We start from the raw sequence: 20,895 nt of genomic DNA, 5'->3' as shown, positions 1-20,895 counted from the left end.
TTGGGGCCTTATAAGGCTGATGCCTGTCCTGCAAGGGAGGGATGAAGGTTGTAAAGGCCAAGACATCTCTTGCTATATAGGTTTGGGTATCTTTTCCTACTATTGGATGATATTAGCTTAGGGAGTGTTACCACTATACAGTCTATATGAGTCATTTTGGATGCACCCTTGGGGTTGGTGCTCTGACTCTGGCCGAGTAATCCTTATGTCCATTAAGTCAATTTATGCTATGCCCAATATGTTTGTGCATGTTCACAGCTTAAGGGAGGCAATCATTCCCTCAGCATGGTGTATTGGGTATTGCTTCCCCATAGCGTCAATATCAGATGGAGCATTGAACTTCCACTTCGAAAGGGAATGTGTAGGTTACGTATGTAACCCGGTTCCCTGAGAATTGCCACGTCTCCTTTAGACAAAAGAGTTGATGACATGTATAACAGGTGCCCTTTTATACTCACGGGTGCTTCGCTTGTGACATCATGGACTGTTATCAGCCAATGAATTGGCATGTTTGTAACACGTGCTTCAGACACCGGTCATGTTGAGGCCATTCCCCTTAGCATCTTGTTCTTCTTCTTAGGGAACTGGGTTGCATACATAACCTAGATGTTTCCTTTCGATGTTCGATGGTTGAGGGGTGAATTGTCACCTCGTTTTCCCCCCAGATATTTATTATATAGATCAAACCTTTACAGTTTAATGGATATTACCATAATTCACAGAAAAAATTTGATACTAGTTCTTTACAGTGAACAGGAGCAGGAAATGACTGTGATCTGGCAGCATTGTATAGTAAAATCTCAATAATTATCTGTGTCTGCATCCAGGGCAGAAGTTAATATCTGCCCCTTGGAATTGATTTCATGTCAAATACTTACATTTAACCAAGTCCTTCAATCAGTTGAATACTATAGACAATTACCTATAAAATGTTATCAACATCAACAAAAGCCATCTTTACACTGCAAAGGTTAAACAGAATCTGCATGTTTAATTACACAGACTGATTAATGCTGCTCAAACGTACCATACATTTATTTACACAACAATTGCATAATGTAACTATAAATAAAAAAATACAGGCACTCATTACAGGGTAGGGCTGCAATATTATGACAAAATCATAAAATAATGATTATTAAGTCGATTAATTGAATACATAAATTGTGTTTGGGGAAACGTCACAACACATTCTGCACAGACAAAACAAGCTAAGAACCATTATTGGATTAGTTTATTGCTTTTTACGCATTCGAAAATCAAGACTGCACTATGGTTATTTTAGTAGCATGAAAACCAAAATGGCTAATAAGACTCAGAATAAATTATATACAGAAAGTGAGTAAAGAATGTTCCCCATCATCACTGAAGCGTCATGACTCGAGTCTAGCGTGCGGTCACTGAATTCTGCTCTCTTGCAAAAACTTGTATTCACTGAAGTTGTCTACACTACATTGTATCTGTGCTGAATTCACAAGAGTGCAGTTTCAGAATTCAGTCAGTGAGCACGTGCACTGAACAAAACTCCGGCATTTTTTGTGGATTTCTATTTCACTTATGACTAAACACCTCTGATTGGCCAGTGCATTCATGAGCTCAACAGAAATGTATGTGATTGGTTATAATGCACAATGCTGCAAAAATGTGAAATCTGATGATGAGCAATGTGAGCAATAGACACTTCACAGACCACAGCAGCTGTAATAGATTTGTTTTAATTGTGAAGGGGCCTTAACTTGATTTTGAGGGGCATTTTTGTCCATTTTGGTAGTATTTTTGCACAAAGCCCATTCATTTTCAACCCTGTATTACAATAGTCGCTTATATTATAATCATTGACTGTAATAGCGTGATTCCATAGTACTATATTGCTGCTTAGGTTCCCAGAATGCATGAGTGGCATGAGTTTTGCTTGCATTTTTTAAATATTTGCTTATAATGGGGGATGATTAGAAAACCTGATAAAAATTCCACACTAAAATGATTTGACACTGATCATGAGATGTGATTACAGTACAATACAAGGATAGATGGATTCTCCACACTTTTTTGAAAGTGTAAATACTTACCCCGGCACTTGAAATTAATGAACAGTTTAATGATACGTACATTTAAAAACTCTTTTAATTTGTAGCAGATTAATGTGAGAAAATGATATCAAAGCTTAAGATTAATAGCACACAAGAAACGCACACAGTGGCACATTAAAGCAAAAAGAGGGTCACAGCTATCCCCGGTCTCTTCTGCATTGTTTGTTTTATCTGCATCTCTGTGTGTTTCAGCCTCTGAGAATAAGAGTGTGGTTTTGGCCAGCAGCACCATTCATTTGTTGGATGAGAGAGAGTCACCCATCGCTGCAGGTAACACTCATCTGTCTGTTGTTAGTGTTTCTGTGCACTGGAAGGGTTTACGTATTAGAGAGATTGTGAGATGGAGGGTTAAAGACATGCGAGCAGAAAGAGAGACAGTAGACAAATGAAGGGAAATAGAATAACGCAGAGAGAAAGATGTCTGTTTGAACATAAGCCTGGAGGAACATTCCACACACACACACACACACACACACACACACTCATGCACAAGTGATTCATGTTTCAACTGACAGAGAAATGAAGTAGAACAGACGGATTTTCACCCTCTACTGCTCATGATTCAGTGTTTTGCTGGAGCAGACACACACACGTGACTAAAATCAAGTTCTATATAGTATTTCATGCTGTTTATTTTATGTATCTTAAATTCTATGTATCTTATACTTTATTTTAAGCTCTAAAAATATAAATTTAACATAGAAATATTACAACATTTTTCCATACAAGCACAAACATGCACATTTACCACAGACACTTGACAAAATGAACTTTCTGGCTCAACGAGTATTGGTTGATTTGATTTGAAGAGAGTAATAATTAAAAGCAAACAGCGCTCAGTTTCACGTGCACATCGCAGCACACACTAATGCAGCCTGACATGCTGATGACAGGACGCTCTTGTGTAACTGGGGCATTTGTATGCGCGTGTGTCCTTGATGTGTTTAAAGGCCACATTACAGGATTTCTACCTATAATCAGAGCTTCAACGTGATTTTAATTGCTTAGTATTAAAATAATATGTATTCACAATTTCCATTCACTAGTTCATTTCAAATGGCCCTATAGTGAAGTATGAATATTCAATGCACTCTCTAGTTGAAACGCATGTATTATCATAAAAACTGTTTTATGATAACATCAAAGAATTAATACAATGCAGTTTAAAATGTTTTGAGATTATTAGTATGTATATCACACACTGCAGGACATGTCAGCTTTCCCCACTTATTGCTTGGCTGTGTGCTCTGATGTTATGTAACATAGATCAACCCTTCATATGCAAGTTTATATAATCGTGTATATTCCAGCATTTCACAAGAGCTCAGAATCTCTTTAGGTTTGTACCTGAATATTTACAGTGAGGCTTATACAATATTCATATAACACATTAAGACACTGATATTAGGATCTGCCTACATGACCGAATTATTAACTGATAAGGCAATACAGTTCATAAATTATGCAAAAGACTGTAAATGAAACACTTCAAACTGGTATGCAAATATTTCTAAGTAATTGCTGTGCCGTCACAAGCAGAACTGCAATTCTGTCTGTCTATTCAACATAAAACAAAAATCTAAACACTTCCTATGTACAGATGATATCTGTACTGATATGTTCACATAAATCTTTGGCCTAGCTAAAGCTCTGTAGGAATTGACAATATGTATTACAGTATAATCGGCAGTACTGATACTGACAGAACATCTCTTAATTTTAAAAGTTACAATAGATACCAGAGACCGTACAAAGGGACGGACACAGACCACATATAAAGTGTACACCTGAAACATGGAAGCTCGTCACCCTGCACGCAATCAAAGGCTAAAGTTTCTTTCTTCCAGTGTGTTAGTGGACAGCTCACAAACTAGGTGTTTCAACTACACCGCGGGTCGGCAACCTATTTAATCACTTGCACATCAGCAAAAGTGTGAAAAAGGTGTATGTATTTCATTTTAGATACCTCTCCATTTTGATGGAGACTTACAAATACTGTTAAAGTATGAGAATTAAACTGTGCAAGACAATGAAAGCACACAGATCTGATAAACCGTTAGCTTGACCTCGAGCCGCTGAAAGCACAAAGCAGATCAAGACAGCAGCTTACAGTTTGCTCATCTGTATTTGTTGCACTTAGCTTTGAGGAAAGAAAATGTATGCTATAAACTTAGATATTCAACAAAGTAACATAGAGTCCTATTAACTCTTTCCCCGCCACTGAAGGAATTTTCTGAGTTTTCATTGTTAGGGGGCGCTATTATACATCTTCTGAAAGAGTACAGAATCTCCTGATCAAAACATGTGAAGAAGATGCAGAAACAAGCAATATCATATGTAATCACATGCATATATAAAATAATGCGATCATCAACATTAAAGAGCATATCAATTAAATGGCTATGTTATTGAATGAAATGTTGACCCAGGACTAGCTCTAGGACTGTGAAGCTTTGTGGTGTTGATGGACTCGATCTACTACATCTGTGTTTGATCATGGCTCTGAATCCCATCCGAGAAGTCTTTGACGAAAACGTGATTTTCTCATCTTTTTGCTTAAAATGTTGCTTACCCATATTCTAGTGTTGATTAAAAAAAAGAATGCATGAAGCTAGAATAAAGCGTTGTCTAAAAGCAGAGGCTCTGTTCTTTCTGTTGATATATTGCAAATTCAAATTCATACAACAAAATATTTGTGGGGCTGGTTTAATCTGTGATTAACTAGGAAACTAAAAAATGACACTTCATGACAAAAATGTTGCCGACCCCAATCGCTCTCCTTTCCTGTTTGTGGTTGATTTTACAAATATTTGCACTGTCTGGATAAATAAACTAAAAAGATCCAAAAAATATGAATGAGACCTTCAAACCAGTTTCAAATCTGTTGTGGAAACTGTGAAGTTGCTACAATATTGTAGCATTTTGTTGCACAGTTAAAAGGGATATTCACTGCTGGCAAGATGGGCTTTTAATAAAACGTGGGTGAAAGGAGCTTTTTAAACTGGGTCTACATGACTAAGCTGAGAAAAATGGCTGTGGCGTTCAACTTTTCACCAAAAACTTAATGGAAACTTCAGAACCCATAATGCACTGGGGGAAACTGTCAAAATGCGAGTAAACAGGCATATCTGAATGCAGATAACATGGAGAAAGAGTACACTACGACACTCTAACAATAGTTGAAAATCTGCAAGCTTGTCCTTTAAAACAGCATGACTTGAAGTCTTGTAATGTTCGCTTGGATTGACAAAGAGCCAACTGTCTTTTTGCCAGAAGTATCGCCTATTGTTTTTACTCTAGAAACGTGTGAGTGCATTTGCTTAAGCAGCCTGAAAATAAAGTTCTTCTGGCCTGATTGAAGCTACAGAAGAAGCATATGCTATCTTGATAAACCGCCTTTCCCCTTTAGGTAGGAACTGTATTTGCATGTCTATAAAATAGCTGCCCGGGGACCTTGTCAATATGGCTGGCAAGTGCATTGACTTGCCTTGAAAGGAATTTAGATACACAACCGTATGTGGATACTGTGGAGTGTATCCTTGATGTGTATTTGTGCATGATCTTCGCATCACTCCAGCGGCTCCTTCTTCTCCTCTCTTTCATTGTTTTTCCGCTCTTCTCCTACACCCGCCTCTTTTGCTTTCTGCTTCAGCTCTCTTTGATACTTGGCGTTAATTGCTGCATACGCACATCCGTAAACAGCTGCTGCCAACATCATCAAACACACGATTCCACAAATCACTCCCGTGATTACCACTGTGGCTATGGCGTGTCTGTAGTTGGCAGGCCGGGGTCTCTGCTTGGCCTCACACTCGGGGAGTATCGCCTCTCCTGGCGGGCTAAAGTCACTCCCGGGGCTCGGATGGAGCTGTCCGCTGAGCATGCGGTGCTTGCCGTCCAGGTAGTGGATGTTGGCGAACAGGTAGCTGTAGCTGGTGATCATGCAGGAGTGGAACAGCTCGTAGGGAATGTGCCGGAGGTCTCGCTCCAGCATGAGATGAGGCTGGACGCACGTGATGCTGTCGACCACGCCACCTAAGAAAGAAAGAGTAAATGAAGATGGAGGGCATCTTTACTATGTAAATACTCGTCAATTTTGAGCATCCTGATGATATAGTCAAACATATCTCGTGGAGTGCTCTCAAAGTATGCATTCATTTGTTATTTTAAATGTTGGAAACGGAGCATAAAAGTGGACTTCAAAAATGTCTCATCCTGTTGCGCCCTCTATAGGCCATGATCAGTGACCTTTGCAGAGTCCTTGCAACCCCTACTTATTGTTTGAACTAAAAGGAAAATATCTATCAATAATAATATCTGGTTAATTAAATTGGTGAATTGGTTAAAGGGTACATAACATACACACACAGACAGACACACACACACATCATGGCATTATCCCTGGATAACTCTCGATCCTCTATACGGTCATGTTGTTACATTAAATGCAATTGCGCGCAGCGATTGCCAACAAAACACACACACTTGATGCAGTTTCACTCACCACCTGCGGTTTCCACTCTTGATCGGGAACAAAAATACACACACTTGCAGAACTCCGGAAACACAAACTGCATCCACTGTTCCCTTAACGCTGGGTTATTTGGGAAGCTAAAAAAGGTTATTTGGGTTATCTTTCCCTCACAACCAGAAACACACTTCTTTAGTGACATTGTTGATTTTGTGGTCTAAAAACACAATGCCAGTGCCACCGACATCTCCCATAACCTGAACAAAGCTCGTTGATGTTTGTTCATCCGAGAGAAGTGCCCATACAAGGAATTCCACCCTTTATGACGTCATACAGGGACATACTCAAAAAAAACGTTCTGAAACTTGTTTGACACAAAAATACTCCATCATACGTCAAACTATTTTTTTTTTAATTTTGGACATGTTTAGCATGAGAATCAACTCTTTAACAGTGTAAATAAGTCAGAATGCATGAAATAGCATTAGACTCCCCCTTTAAGTATATGACATAATAGACAAGATACTCTTAATAAAGTAATTATAAAAACTACCCTTTCAAAACTTAAAAAAAGGCTCTGGAAATCCAGGGCCAAAATATTGACCCTTAAGTTACAATCTGACCTTGATATGTACGCAATAAATAAGGGCACAGTCTTGACAGGGTGATCAGGACTCTGATGTGAAGTGGCTTCAGGGTGTCCAAAGGCCAAAAGTACAAAACTCATAACTCACCTAATGCAAATAAAAACACATATGCCTTTTCTTACTGCCTAAGGTAAATGAACACAAACCAAGTTTAGCAACAAACAAAAAAAAGTTAAACTGCAGGTCACACCATTCTCCGACTTCTCAAAGTAACTAGCAATAGCAGTTCAAAAGATTGACTTGTTCCATGGTCTGCCAACTAGAGGGAAAATCCATGGAGCTCTAACAGGTGCATCCCAAATCCGGAGCCAGCTGCATTAAAGCTGTATGTAAGATGATCTGCCAATCCAATTGTGAGGAAAGCAAAGCGATTAACTCATCCACACCTACCGAGAAAAGAATTGCACTTGCTGAGAGCAAGACAGGGCACTCAACCTAAACTTCACAAAGAGCATAACATTGGCTCTGTTTTCTGATAGGAAATGGGAAATTATTCGGACTTAGTGCTTTTGGCAATAATGGGTGGGAAATTTAGGGTAGAATCATTTAGGGTGGAACATGTAGCACAACGTGTCATTATCTAGAAAGATTTTTTTTAAATGAAAACTCTATTGTTACCTTTGAAGACAAACGTCTCCAACCATAGTTTGAGTCCTATCAGCTGACAGTCACATCTCCAAGGATTGCCCTTCAGTTGCAGAACTTTCAGATTTCCGAGAGCCTCCAGATGTATACGTTCCAGCTTAGTTATCTGATTGTAATGGAGAGACAGATGGGTAAGATAATGGAAACTATCAGCAAGAGCTCCAGGTAGACCACCTATGGTGTTAAAGGACAGGTCCAATACGGTTAGATTTCTTATTGAAACCAGAAGGCGCCGGTCCACTTCCCGGATAGAGTTATTGGCCAGGCTGAGGACCTTCAAGCTTCTGAGTCCCAGAAGGGCACTGGAGGAAAGCATTGTGATTGAATTGTTTGCGAGGTCCAGAATTTGAAGTTGTGGTGTCTCTCGAAAGGACATGGAGCCCAGGCCTCGGAGACGGTTGTTTTGGAGATACAGCTCCAGGGTGTCTTGTTGGAGTTGACGTGGAACATCATACAGTCCTCGTCCCCGGCAGTCCACCACTTTGGTGTGCGTGTCACACAAGCACTCCTTGGGGCAAGAGGAGACAGTCTGGAGTAATAACAGGCTGGATAATGCAAGGACCACACCTGTTGAAGAGATAGAGAAATGGACTAAGTCACCGTTTCATTCATTGGGCCTTGATTCTCAGACTTTAGTCGATCTAACACAAACAGTATTGCGGCTATGTGATTGTTTATATAATTACAAAATGTCAACTATATTATTGTACAGCTCTATATATAAAGCTTCAAATAAAAGTATACACAGCTTAACCGAATACATACAGTATACTCATGAAAAGTGATATATAATAGCAAATCTCCTCGTCTTGATTGTTCATTTCATTACAAAATGTAACTATATTATAGACATGGATAATATGTGATTGCCAGTCATAAAAGGTCAAGGTTAAGATTAAGGTTTATTTATAAAGCACATTTACATAATGCACAATATAACCAAATAATAACATAACTCCTTTTTCCATTCAAGTTTCCATTCAAGATCGTGTTACACATTGAGAGATTGGTTTGTGTCTGTAGACGTGAATGATGCATGCAATGTTTAGATTGCTTCTCATCACATCTTCTCATCACATTCATCTGTCCTTAGCTCTTTAGTCAAAAACTCACAGGTCAAAAACCACGATGCTGCCAGTCAGGTAGTCCTCTTTTGGGATAGAGCTTAGTTTGGTCACAATGACAGCGTCGCTTCTTAGGCGAGCATAGTCTGGGCACTTTTGCCGCTGTTTCAATCAAACCTCAGGTTGGCTCGTTGTCTTTTTCAGTGCCTCTAGGAGTTGATGACTATGACTACTCCCCTTTACTTGTTGCACATGAGACCCACATGAATTCAAGGATCCCTTGTTTTATGTGGCACTCTGTAACTGTGGTTGGAGTTAGAGGTCAGGAACTGTTTTTTACCAAGAGGAGACATTGCTTCAAGTGTTCCTGTGCAAAGTTGCCATGACAGATGCATCTTTGACAGGCTTTGGTTCCTCTGCGATTGTCAGTGGGGCACCTGGAGTAGGGCATAAGGCTCATGGCACATAAATTGGGTGGAACTTTTGGCTGTGTTCTTGGAATTTATAACTTTTCTTATGGTGTTTCTTCCAATGATCTATATATTTATATATGACAGTATTGTTCATAGAATTCAAAGCCACCGGAAGTGTTCGGGTGGCCATATTGCTATTCCCAAAGGACAGAGGGCAATAAAAAAATCAATATTGTTGATTGCGCAGATGTGGCCCAAACTGCTGTGGTTTCCCAACTTGGTAACTCTACTGAACGCACCTCTTGGCAGGTGGGACCTGGTCTTGCAGGTTTGTGGGATGATTTGGCACCCATAGGTGGAGAAGTGGAAGCCCAGTGTGTGGCTCCTGATGGCTCACAATTGAGAGTCCCTCTGTAATCACAACAGTGGTGCATGCACAGGCCTAATGTGTTCAGAAACAGATCTATCTATATCCAGGCTCAAGGTCTATGTTGGGGCAGTAACAGCTGGTCATAAGGCTAGTTCCATTTCGACCAGCACACTTCCCGGTTGGACTCTCCTTTGGCCAGATCCCACACCCAAATGTCAATGGTCCAACCAGCTATGTGTTTGTTATGGAGACTGCTCAAAGTGATTGGATGTTTTCAAACAAAGTCTTGTTGGGTTGTGGAGGCCTTTGATTTCTAGGGCCTCAAGGCAAACTGCACAAGGAGTATTGAGCGCTTTGGCATGGTCTAAAGGTGTATCCCTTGGGAACTTGTTTACCCTCTGGATGTTTCCCCCTAACTTCTCAAGTTCATCTGAGGTTTCACTATGTATATTGCACTACATATATAAGTTACATTCTGTAGAAGATCTTTTTATTACTAAAGCAAATTAACGCTGTAGGGATGTTACCAATCAAATGAGTAACCACAAAATCCATCTTTACACTGCAGAGGTGCATATGAAGTAGCATTTAGGCTGTGTTCACACTTGACGTCTTTTTTGACAAGAAAAAGTTGACATGAGCGCTCTTTTATTAAAAAAAAAGAAAAGGCTGGCAGCTTTTGGTTCCAAATAGCAGCCAAGGGCGTCTTTTGTTGCTAAACACAACAGCTGCAACAAGAGTGCTGTGGGGTGCAGAGATACAAAATGTCGAGAAAGAGAAAGTTGGCTTTTGCGTTGGCTTTTGAAGTTAACGGGGAGGCGAATATCGGTTCACAACGACATTTGTGTGTGCACGACATTTATACGGGGAAGAAAACAGTATGGTGATTACAATAATTTAGTCCCAATCTCTGGTTGGATGAGTGTCGGCTAATGTCGGAGTACAAAGAGATATATGATATGAACACAAAACTGTACCATAACATCCATTAGTCGATCTACCGGCACCTTCTCCATTTTTCTTGTTGTTATGGAAATGAGTCAGGTCTTGCTACTCGCTTGTCATTGGTCAGCTGTCAAAAAAGGTGTTTGATGTAGGGCCGTTTATATCAGAAAAGTTGAACTTTTTTTCAACTTGAGCAGACGTCTGAGCTGCAGAAAAAGACGTCGGGTTTGGCGTTTAAAAAAGCACTCACAACTTTTTTGAAAACACGGTTTACTCCATAGGATTATAATGTAAAACAAACGCTAGCAGCTTAAAAAAAAAAAGACGTTAAGTGTGAACACGCCCTTAGATGTCTTTTTATTGCAGCTCAGAGGTGGAATGGGTGCATTTACACTACAATTACAATTGCATAAACAATGTTATGAGATCGGTGTGTTCCTCAGTGTAGAGAGAATGCATGCGTCATTGAATCATTCACCCGATTCATTCAAAAATGCTGAATCACTCAAGAACAAAACACTACTCTGCTTTGTTTGGTACTATTTTTGTTGGGGAAATACTGAAAAAACGTCTCAGGTATTGACTATAACCCATGTTCCCTGAGAAGGGAACGAGACACTGCGTCGTAAGAACGAGTCGTTCCTCGAAAGGGAACAGCCAAAAATGTACAATGTTGTATCTTGAATAACTTATTGTTTATTGAACTGTTTTATAAAGTTAATATCACATTTGCAGTCATGCTAATAATTGTGAAAACTGCATTCTTGTTTTACATTTAAAAACAATAATTCATATCTTATTGCCTTGCCTTAAATATCTCAGGCACATGCTTAATGGAGAATTGATGCCATGTGAGACATGAACAATATCTGTATCTGCTCTTTTTTAACCATATAAAACACCTCAAAGACATCAATTACAGAGATTTCAAAATACAGTGTCAACAAGTTTGACAGCTACAGGTCACTGCAGTCTCTGTAAAGGCACTAAACTCATATTTAATGCTATAGATACGTATAGAACAAGAATGTTACAAATTAAAATCTTCAGAATGTTTTAAGTTTCTAGGGAATATTTCTTTGAAATTTCCCCTAAAGCCACACTTAATTGGTATGTGTAAGCACGTACTGTCTGGAGTGAATTCAGTGTTGTTCCAGTGTAGGACAGTGAGTATTATATTTGGTTATTGAATAAATATATGGATTTTAGCTGATGTATTTATAAAGGAATTTGCTGGATAGTTACTTCAATGCCAACCATGCCAAGATAAGAACTTTATTTAATGGTCACATTCATAATTGTGGAGTTTGCTAAATAGATATTTGTCAATCCCCAACTCTAGTCATAAAATCTGACCAGAAGCAACATGCATGTCCTTCATGGGAAAATACTATTTATACAGTGAAATATTTATGTAATGATTTTGTTGCCGACCAAACTTTGGCAGCAGTGGTGATTTTATATATTGTGCATAATTTACAGAAGAAAATTACTAGGATGTATGCAAGACATTTCATATTTTGCTAGCACCATAACAAGATAACAGCTGACAGTTTGCTTTGTATGTGCACTTGTTTGCAAATGTTGTATGTTGCTGCCCTTCTTACACAGATAGAAGCAGCGTTTGGACTGGATTTGTTCTCTGACCTGAAGGGTTGCTAAATTAAAGACACAAACGTCAGACTAATGAGAACAGGGATGTCCTCCCTCCATATTTACAACCGTGTTGAATGTTTATTTTTGTATAGATATTTCCCATTTGAAAGCAGATTAGAAGCCTCTTAAAGCACATGAAAATGTTTACCAAAATTGATGGGCTCAAATGAAAAAAGTAAAGGAATTTAATATTCAGTAATACTGCATTATCGATTTGACTACACTGACTTTATAACTGAATCGACTTTGCTTCATAATTAGGAATTTTACATCATCATTATTGAACTGAAATGAGCTGAATAATGACACTGAATAACGGCTGAATAATTGCTAATTAGAGCAGTAACACAGATTACCGTTGGTTTAATCTTTAAGTTTATGGCTGTTGCGTGAACTCACCTGTCATGGTTTCTAGAGCGTTCCTCCGGTCAGCGTGTCCAGGGTTAGTCCAGCAGCTGATCAGATAAAAGCTCAGAATCCCAGAAAGAAGAACTTGTGTTACTGGACGACAGTCATTTTCTTCTTCTGTGCCTCTTTCTATCTCTCTTTCGTTCTCTGTATATGTGCATGTATGCCAAAACCGTCATGTTTTGCTTGGTATCATCTTCACATCTATTGCCTCATACATAAGCCCACTCAAATATAAACACACTCTCATTGTCAAAGGCCACTCTCCCCCTCTCTCTCTCTCTCTCTCTCTCTCTCTCTCTCTCTCTCTCTCTCTCTCTCTCTCTCTCTCTCTCTCTCTCTCTCTCTCACTCACTCACACACACACACACACACACACACACACACACACACAGTGTTCTGTTGAACTGCTCTGACATCACTGAGTGTCCGCAGGCAGAGAACTGGCAGAGCGTGCCCTAGCATTTCTCTCGTTTCCTCACACACACATACACACGCACATGCCTGAAGCTCCTTCACCAGCTCACGCGGTGTTGCTCACATGCACACTGCCTTCAGAAAGCACTGACCTCCTTTGCATTTATAAATGCTATGCTATGTGCATTATCCTTATGAAGCTGTAACAACCTTCAGTTTCCTTTTCACTCACTGTTTAAACTGAAAAACAGCAAAAAATCTGTGCGCTCTGGGTCTAAAGAGAATCATCACGCTTGTGTTCGTATGCCCATCCACCATGTGTCCCAAACATTCAAGTTAACCAGAAAACTCAACATCACAAAAAGAACAGGCTGAACTAACACCAAACCATCACTGGCGGCATTGAACATCATGACAGCCGGGTGAACTACACTGAAAAATTCTTTACACCAAAATTTATTTCACTCAGAAATTGCTTGTAAATTTCATAAATAATAACTTGCTGTAATTTACAGATTGTTATTGATTTTTATTCTAGTTTCCGTCTCTCTCATTCCTTCCCAAACTGACCTTTCCATTGCTTTCCTGTTCCATCTTTGGAATATCAACAGACGTTTCTGGCAGCATTGAGTAAACTACACTTGATATGTCTGATATGAGCGCTAATGTATTTTTAGATATTACTGTGTAGGCAGATCTGAGATCATTTGTGCTATTAGAGTTACATTGACATTTGCATTAGTTTGCAAGTGGAAATTGTGTGTGTGTGTGTGTGTGTGTGTGTGTGTGTGTGTGTGTGTGTGTGTGTGTGTGTGTGTGTGTGTGTGTGTGTGTGTGTGTGTGTGTGTGTGTGTGTGTGTGTGTGTGTGTGTGTGTGTGTGTGTGTGTGTGTGTGTGTGTGTGTGTGTGTGTGTGTGTGTGTGTGTGTGTGTGTGTGTGTGTGTGTGTGTGTGTGTGTGTGTGTGTGTGTGTGTGTGTGTGTGACTGTCCTGACCTTGTGGTGAATCTGTCTTGTACTCATGTTTTGAACATGATGATGACTAAAAGACATGGGCCATTCTGAAGGAGTCATGAATTGAAATTAATTTTTTTTTAAATGTTTCCTGGCGTTTACTTTTAATGCTGTTCAGTCGATGGCTTGATTTTGTAGTAAACAGAAGTAAACAATTTTGCAACAGAACGACTGCCTTCACGAGTCCTTACATATCAAAACATATCATTTATGACAGATCAGGCTTTAGAATGAAGTTCAAGTTCCAGGTTATTTATAAAGCACATTTAAAAACAACAAGCGTTGAACCAAAGTGCTGATGGTGCTTAACATGGTTACTTAAGTTACAAAAAAACACCATACATCATTGGCAGCGTTTTGGGGCTGCTTTTCTTCAGCTGGAACTGGGGCTTTAGTGAAGGAGGAATCTATACAGCTCCAATACCAGTCGGTTTTGGCACAGAACCTTCTGGCATCTGCTAGAAAGCTGAAAATGAAGAGAACTTTCACCTATCAGCAGGACAATGATCCAAAACACACTCAACAAAAGAATGGCTTCAGCAAAGAAAGATGAATGTTTAATTGGAAATGGCCAAATTGTCCCACCCAATATATATTTTCCATTACGTTTCGCTCTGTTTATTGTTAGGATGGCAGACAGTTAAAAAAGTTACATTTTTAGGCTGGTCTGCCTGAGCGGTCAAAATGATGGCCAATCAGATCAAAGAAGGCGGGGCTTAATGTTCCGTGAAGACGACTGTGAATTCCAACGTGACGCTTTTAGTTTTTACTGTGAAAGGGTGCGTGCGTGAGAAGATATAACTATCTATTTATTTATTTTGCCTTTTTGTAATTTTTTGTTAAGTAAAATAAGGCAATGTGGCATCAGAAGTCGTGGTTTACAGTGATTTTAGAACAGCTAAGCACCGTTGTTAGGCATGACTCGGAGCTGTAAACACAAACGGCTTATTGGTTCTATAAAGCGGTTACTGCATATAGCTGGCAAGGTTTCATAAAATAAACACAGAGCAGCAAACATTTAATATTTTATTTATAAGAGGTAATAATCCTTCTGCCAAGCAACGTAGTTTGTCAGCAATGTTTAGCAGAATGATTTCCAAGCAACACAAACACAATAATGAGGTCACAGGTGTGTGTTTATAGAGAATTTTACAACAACTTTGAATGTGTTTCAGCCTATCATAATCAAGGAACGGAACTATTTGTTTTATAATTTGAATTTTGCTTTGAATACATTAGAATCACGAAAGTTCACTGACAACTCGCTATGGTTTGTTTTAATGTTTCATCAGCTGTGGGTATTCAGATGAAACTTGAGTTCTTCCAGAGGAAGTTCTGGACTGCCAGCAGACAGGTAATAAAACACACACACACGCATACACACATTCATAAGCTTGTTTCCTCATGGGGACTCAATTTCCTCAAGAGTCCCCGCATGAGTCTGTGTGCCTCAGGGTGAAGTCCCCACCGGGATAGAAAAACATGTACACACTCACACATACACACTCAATATTGTTTTTATCTTGTTCCCTTCAGTGTGCAGCACTTGACGGGAAGTGTTCCATCAGCTGTGACAATGATGTGAGTGTCCATATTCACTCTTTTTACTCTTTCACAATACAGTATTTGCAGTACATAGCTCTATTTTCATGTTTTTGATTTGTCTGTTCCTCCACCCTATGTAGGATATTAGCTGCTACCTCATAGACAACAATGGATTCATTATTGTGGCTGAGGATCTGTCTTTGGTGAGGAACATTTATCTCAAGTATCATCCAGTTTGCGCTTCTGTATACTTGACTATTCATAAATACTTTAATAATAATTGTATAGTCAATATAATATTCCTATATATTCACAATCCAGGGCAGTTATAATGCCCACTGCAATTCTGGAGGCTGTGGTAAAGAATGATTGAATTTATATACAGTGCATCCAGAAAGTATTCACAGTACTTCACTTTTTCCACATTTTGTTATGTTACAGTCTTATTCCAAAATGTATTAAATTCGTTATTTTCCACAAAATTCTACAAACAATACCCCATAATGACAATGTGAAAGAAGTTTGTTTGAAATCTTTGCAAATTTATAAAAAAAATAAAAATAAAAATCACATGTACCTTTGTTCAACATGAGTATGATGCTACAAGCTTGGCACACCAATTTTTGTGCAGTTTCTCCCATTCTTCTTTGCAGGACCTCTCAAGCTCCATCAGTTTGGGTGAAGAGCGTCGGTGCACAGCCATTTTCAGATCTCTCCAGAGATGTTTAATCGGGTTCAAGTCTGGGCTCTGGTTGGGCCACTCAAGGACATTCACAGAGTTGTCCCATAGCCACTCCTTTGTTATCTTGGCTGTGTGCTTAGGGTCGTTGTCCTTTTGGAAGATGAACCTTTGCCTTAGTCTGAGGGCCAGAGCGCTCTGGAGCAGGTTTTCATCAAGGATGTCTCTGTACATTGCTGCATTCATCTTTTCCTCGATCCTGACTAATCTCCCAGTTCCTGCCGCTGAAAAACATCCCCACAGCATGATGCTGCCACCACCATGCTTCACTGTAGGGATGGTATTGGTCAGGTGATGAACGGAGCCTGGTTTCCTCCAGACATGACTCTTGCCATTCAGGCTAAAGAGTTCAATCTTTATTTCATCAGACCAGAGAATTTTATTTCTCATGATCTGAGAGTCCCTCAGGTGCCTTTTGGCAAACTTTTGACAGGCGGGCTGTCATGTGCCTTTTGGAGGAGTGGCTTCTGTCTGGCCACTCTACCATACAGGCCTGATTGGTGGAGTGCTGTAGAGATGGTTGTTCTTCTGGAAGGTTCTCCTCTTTCTACAGAGAAACTCTGGAGCTCTGTCACCTCCCTGACTAAGGCCCTTCTCCCCCAATTGCTCAGTTTGGCCGGGCGTCCAGCTCTAGGAAGAGTCCTGGTGGTTCCAAACTTCTTCCATTTACGGATGATGGAGGCCACTGTGCTCATTGGGACCTTCAATGCTGCAGAAATTGTTCTGTACCCTTCCCAAGATCTGTGCCTCAATACAATCCTGTCTCAGAGGTCTACAAACAATTCCTTGGACTTCATGGCTTGGTTTGTGCTCTGACATGCACTGTTAACTGTGGGACCTTATATAGACAGGTGTGTGCCTTTCCAAATCAGGTCCAATCAACTGAATTTACCACAGGTGGACTCAAATCAAGTTGCAGAAACATCTCAAGGATGATCAGTGGAAACAGCTGTGAATACTTATGTACATGTGATTTATTTTCAGTTTTTATGTTTAATACATTTGCAAAGATTTCAAACAAACTTCTTTCACGTTGTCATTATGGGGAATTGTTTGTAGAATTTTGAATGAATTTAATTCCAGATTAACTTTATAAATGATTTCTACATGCATTCTGATAGAGAAACTCAAGCAGAAGCAAAACTAAAAGACAATGAATAAAACACTGAATCAATTTTGTCAACTTTTTTATTGCTTATCTCAAATGCACAATCCATTCTGTTAGCCCAGTGTGCTTGTGATATTTATGCTGGGAGTGTCTCTTTCAGACTGGTGTGTTCTTTGGGGAGGCAGAAGGAGCTGTGATGAGCAAACTGGTTTCAATGGGTTCTTTTAAAAGGTATGTCAATGCTGAAAGAGGCAGAAGACATTAGATTGTTTCTCTTGAGTATGAACAGCAAGGAGGAGAAAATATTTGAGTCAATTGATGGGTTAAAACAAGTCGATCAAAGAAGGGCAACATTCAATTCGATCTTCCAGTCATCTCTTCAACCAAGTAGTCTTCCAGTCATCACTGGTCTCAGCGTTGTCCCCTTGTGTCTGTGTGTACTCCAACGGTTCAGTCTATCTTATCTTGTCAAAGCCTGTACGTGACAGAAAGCCAAACTATTACCACACTGGCAGGAACCAATCCTTCTTCTTTTCACTCACAGACACTGAGCACCACTGCCACTGCTCCTGGTACAATTTAATCACAGGTGTGCACTGCCAATCCCGTGATCAATCCAGCGCCCTACTCTGGCTCAGCGGAGAACTGCAATGGCTTCCTGCTCCAATGCTCGCTTGCTCTGGAAATGCAGTCTCAGCGCTTTACTACAGACAGAGTTTAAAAAAATTATATTCTTGTTACTCAAAGGAAGAGCTCTATAATGAGCAGAATCCATCTGGACCCAGGGATGCTCCATCACACAGTCACTGAATTTGTTTCTCTCTCATTTTTGTGAGCTTTTCGGACGGCCTGCTGGTATACCAAAGTGAGTGAAAAATTTATTAAAATGAATCAAGCAAGGGATATTATTCTTGATTATTCCCTCTAGTTCAGGGCTCTTGCTCCTGCCAGTGGATGGAACGAACCAGCACTGCTTACGACATATTGTCAACTGTTCAATCCAACTCTGCGGCTGCTTATGGCAACACTATATGGCTTGAGCGATTTATCCAACGTCTCTGATTTAATTCACTCCTATGTTGGCACTGTTCATCCTGGGACTGATTGTACCCTCTCGCGCGTCAAGGAACGTTTCTGGTAGCCTAAGATGATAAAAAAAACCAGTCAGAAAAAGAGTCAGAACCCATGCTAGTGGACGCGTTTCACCTCTTCCCCACCAAAAGACTTCACCAGCTGACCCATGTTGCGGAGCTGAGGGACATATTAAATCCATGTGTGTTGTTCGTCCACTACCACCAGCGATGAGTGTTGTTTCCTCGCCCTCTCCACGGCTTGTCCAGCATAGCCCTGTCATATAATGGAATCATTGAGACATCCTGAGGTGGGGCACCACCTGCATGCAACATGTTTCCCGTTCCTACCTGTATCAAAGCGTCTACATCCATCAGTGTTACTGGTATGTTCCACCTCCATCAAAAGTCCTCTAAACAAACACTCAGTGGATATTCCTGCCTGTTATGCCTCCCAGGTACCACCTCATCAACCATGGGATTGTGCCATTGACCTGATTCCTGGTGAACCAGTGCCCAGTAAAACATTTATCCACTCTCCATCCCAGAACAGAAAGCCATAGAGGAGTATGTAGCTGAGGCTCTCAAACAAGGCTATATTCGTCCATCTACCTCCTCTGCTGCTTCCAGTTGTTTTTTAAAAAGATCACTCAAGATCACAGTCAAGTTTTAATACCTCTTAGGTATCCCCACTTCACAACACATCAGGCTACTATAAATACCAGATAATGCCGTATGGATTAGTAAACTCCCCCTCCTTGTTCCAAGGATTTATGAACGAGATCTTCCGGTCATCTTCCAGTCGTCTTGGTCTACATCGATGGCTTCCTGGTGTACTCCTGGAATGAGGTCGAACATTGCCATAATGTTCCCTCAGCTTGCTTGCCAGCTGAAAGTGTTCATTCCACCAGAGCTCCACGCAGTTCCTCGGTTACATCATCAGCACAGAAGGCATCAAGATGGACAAAGGGAAGGTGGAAGCTGTTAAATCCTGGCCTGTTCCATCAACCATCAAAGAACTCCAATGTTTCCTTGGGTTTGCAAATTTCTATAGTCACAGCTCTGTTAACCTCTTTTTTTGGGAGGAAGCCCAAGTCTCTGTCCTGGCCACCCAAGCCAGCCCACAATTTCAATACCCTGAAGAAAGCCTTCACATCAGCACCCTTACTTCATCATCCTGATCCAGAGAAACCCTTCATTGCCGAGGTTGGTGCCTCCACCTCAGGAGTAGGTGCCGTCCTCTCCTCTTCTTTTTTACCCAATTTAATCTTACCATTACCTATTGTCAAGGGTCAAAGAACTGTAAGGCCAATGCTCTATCCTGCCTGCTTACTCCTGAGAAAGTTTCTGATCATCCAGAGTCAATCCTGCTATCCAGTCTCATCCAGTGGACTCTGGACAATAGGATTGCACAGGCGGCCGCCACTGAATCAGACTGCCCTTCAATCAAAACTTATGTACCAACATTTCAGCGGATTCCTCTCATCGAATCAATCCACACCTCTGTTGGCACTGGTCACCCTGGGACCATTTGTACCCTCTTGCTCATCCTGGGATGGTTCTGGTGGCCTAGGATGAAACAACATCACAAGATTCATCCAAGGCTATAAAAAATGCACCATGGGAAAGACACCTCACCACCCAACCAACCGGAAAGCTGCTCCCATTGCCCTTTCAATGAAGACCATGGTCACATCTGGGAGTGGTTTTTATGACAGACCTGCCAGCCTCAAATTATTGCACTTGCATTCCACAAAATTGGCAGAATTACTCTTCAACCATGTCTTCAAGAACTTCGGCTTGCCAGAAGATATTGTCTTGGATAGAGGACTACAGTTTATCTCCTGAGTCTGGAAGGCCTTCTTTTCATTCCTGGGTGTGACCACCAGCCTATTGTCTGGATGCCACCCTCAAACAAACAGACAAACATCATTCTTTGCACCTTCTACCACAGCCACCAGAACCACTGGCACTGGTTCCTGGCATGGGCAGAGTGTGCCCAAAACTCGCTAAGACAACCTGAGACTTGATTAACATTGTTTCAGTGCATACTCAGCACCTCTGGTTACCCTAGGGTGGGGAACCATCGGATGTCCCAGCAGTGAATCACTGGTTCTGTGAGAACAAGAGGGTCTGGGATGCTGCCCACCATCATCTGCTGCGAGCAGTGTGATGTCACATGATAACAATCTCCAATAGCATCACTTACCTGTGTATGCATTGTGTTCCTGCCATATCTGCTAATAAACCTACCTGTTATAATCAAATTAAAACAAACTGGGCAAAATCATTCAC

The 20,895-nt window shown here is 40.5% G+C and overlaps 2 protein-coding genes across 2 annotated transcripts in view; one reads left to right on the top strand and one right to left on the bottom strand.

Moving 5' to 3' along the window:
- Positions 1-20,895, top strand: part of cacna2d3a (calcium channel, voltage-dependent, alpha 2/delta subunit 3a) — a gene marked incomplete at its 5' end in the record, with an annotated part of 142,230 nt that overhangs the window by 111,424 nt on the left and 9,911 nt on the right. Inside the window, 5 exons of the mRNA XM_079826478.1 lie at positions 2,283-2,360; positions 15,431-15,492; positions 15,675-15,719; positions 15,824-15,886; positions 17,691-17,761. Coding sequence (XP_079682604.1) covers positions 2,283-2,360; positions 15,431-15,492; positions 15,675-15,719; positions 15,824-15,886; positions 17,691-17,761 — 319 coding nt within the window. The remainder of the gene's footprint in view (positions 1-2,282; positions 2,361-15,430; positions 15,493-15,674; positions 15,720-15,823; positions 15,887-17,690; positions 17,762-20,895) is intronic.
- On the bottom strand, positions 968-13,726 carry lrtm1 (leucine rich repeats and transmembrane domains 1). Its single transcript, XM_079826479.1, has 4 exons — positions 13,697-13,726; positions 12,701-12,856; positions 7,827-8,420; positions 968-6,125 (listed from the first exon to the last, which is right to left on the bottom strand). The coding sequence occupies exons 2-4, from the start codon at positions 12,705-12,707 to the stop codon at positions 5,659-5,661; spliced, it is 1,068 nt and encodes a 355-aa protein (XP_079682605.1). The 5' UTR covers positions 12,708-12,856; positions 13,697-13,726; the 3' UTR covers positions 968-5,658.

The sequence above is a fragment of the Gobio gobio genome (genome assembly GCF_949357685.1).
Source record: "Gobio gobio genome assembly, chromosome: 10".
Classification (NCBI taxonomy): Eukaryota; Metazoa; Chordata; class Actinopteri; order Cypriniformes; family Gobionidae; genus Gobio; species Gobio gobio.
This window is presented reverse-complemented; position numbering and strand designations above follow the sequence as displayed.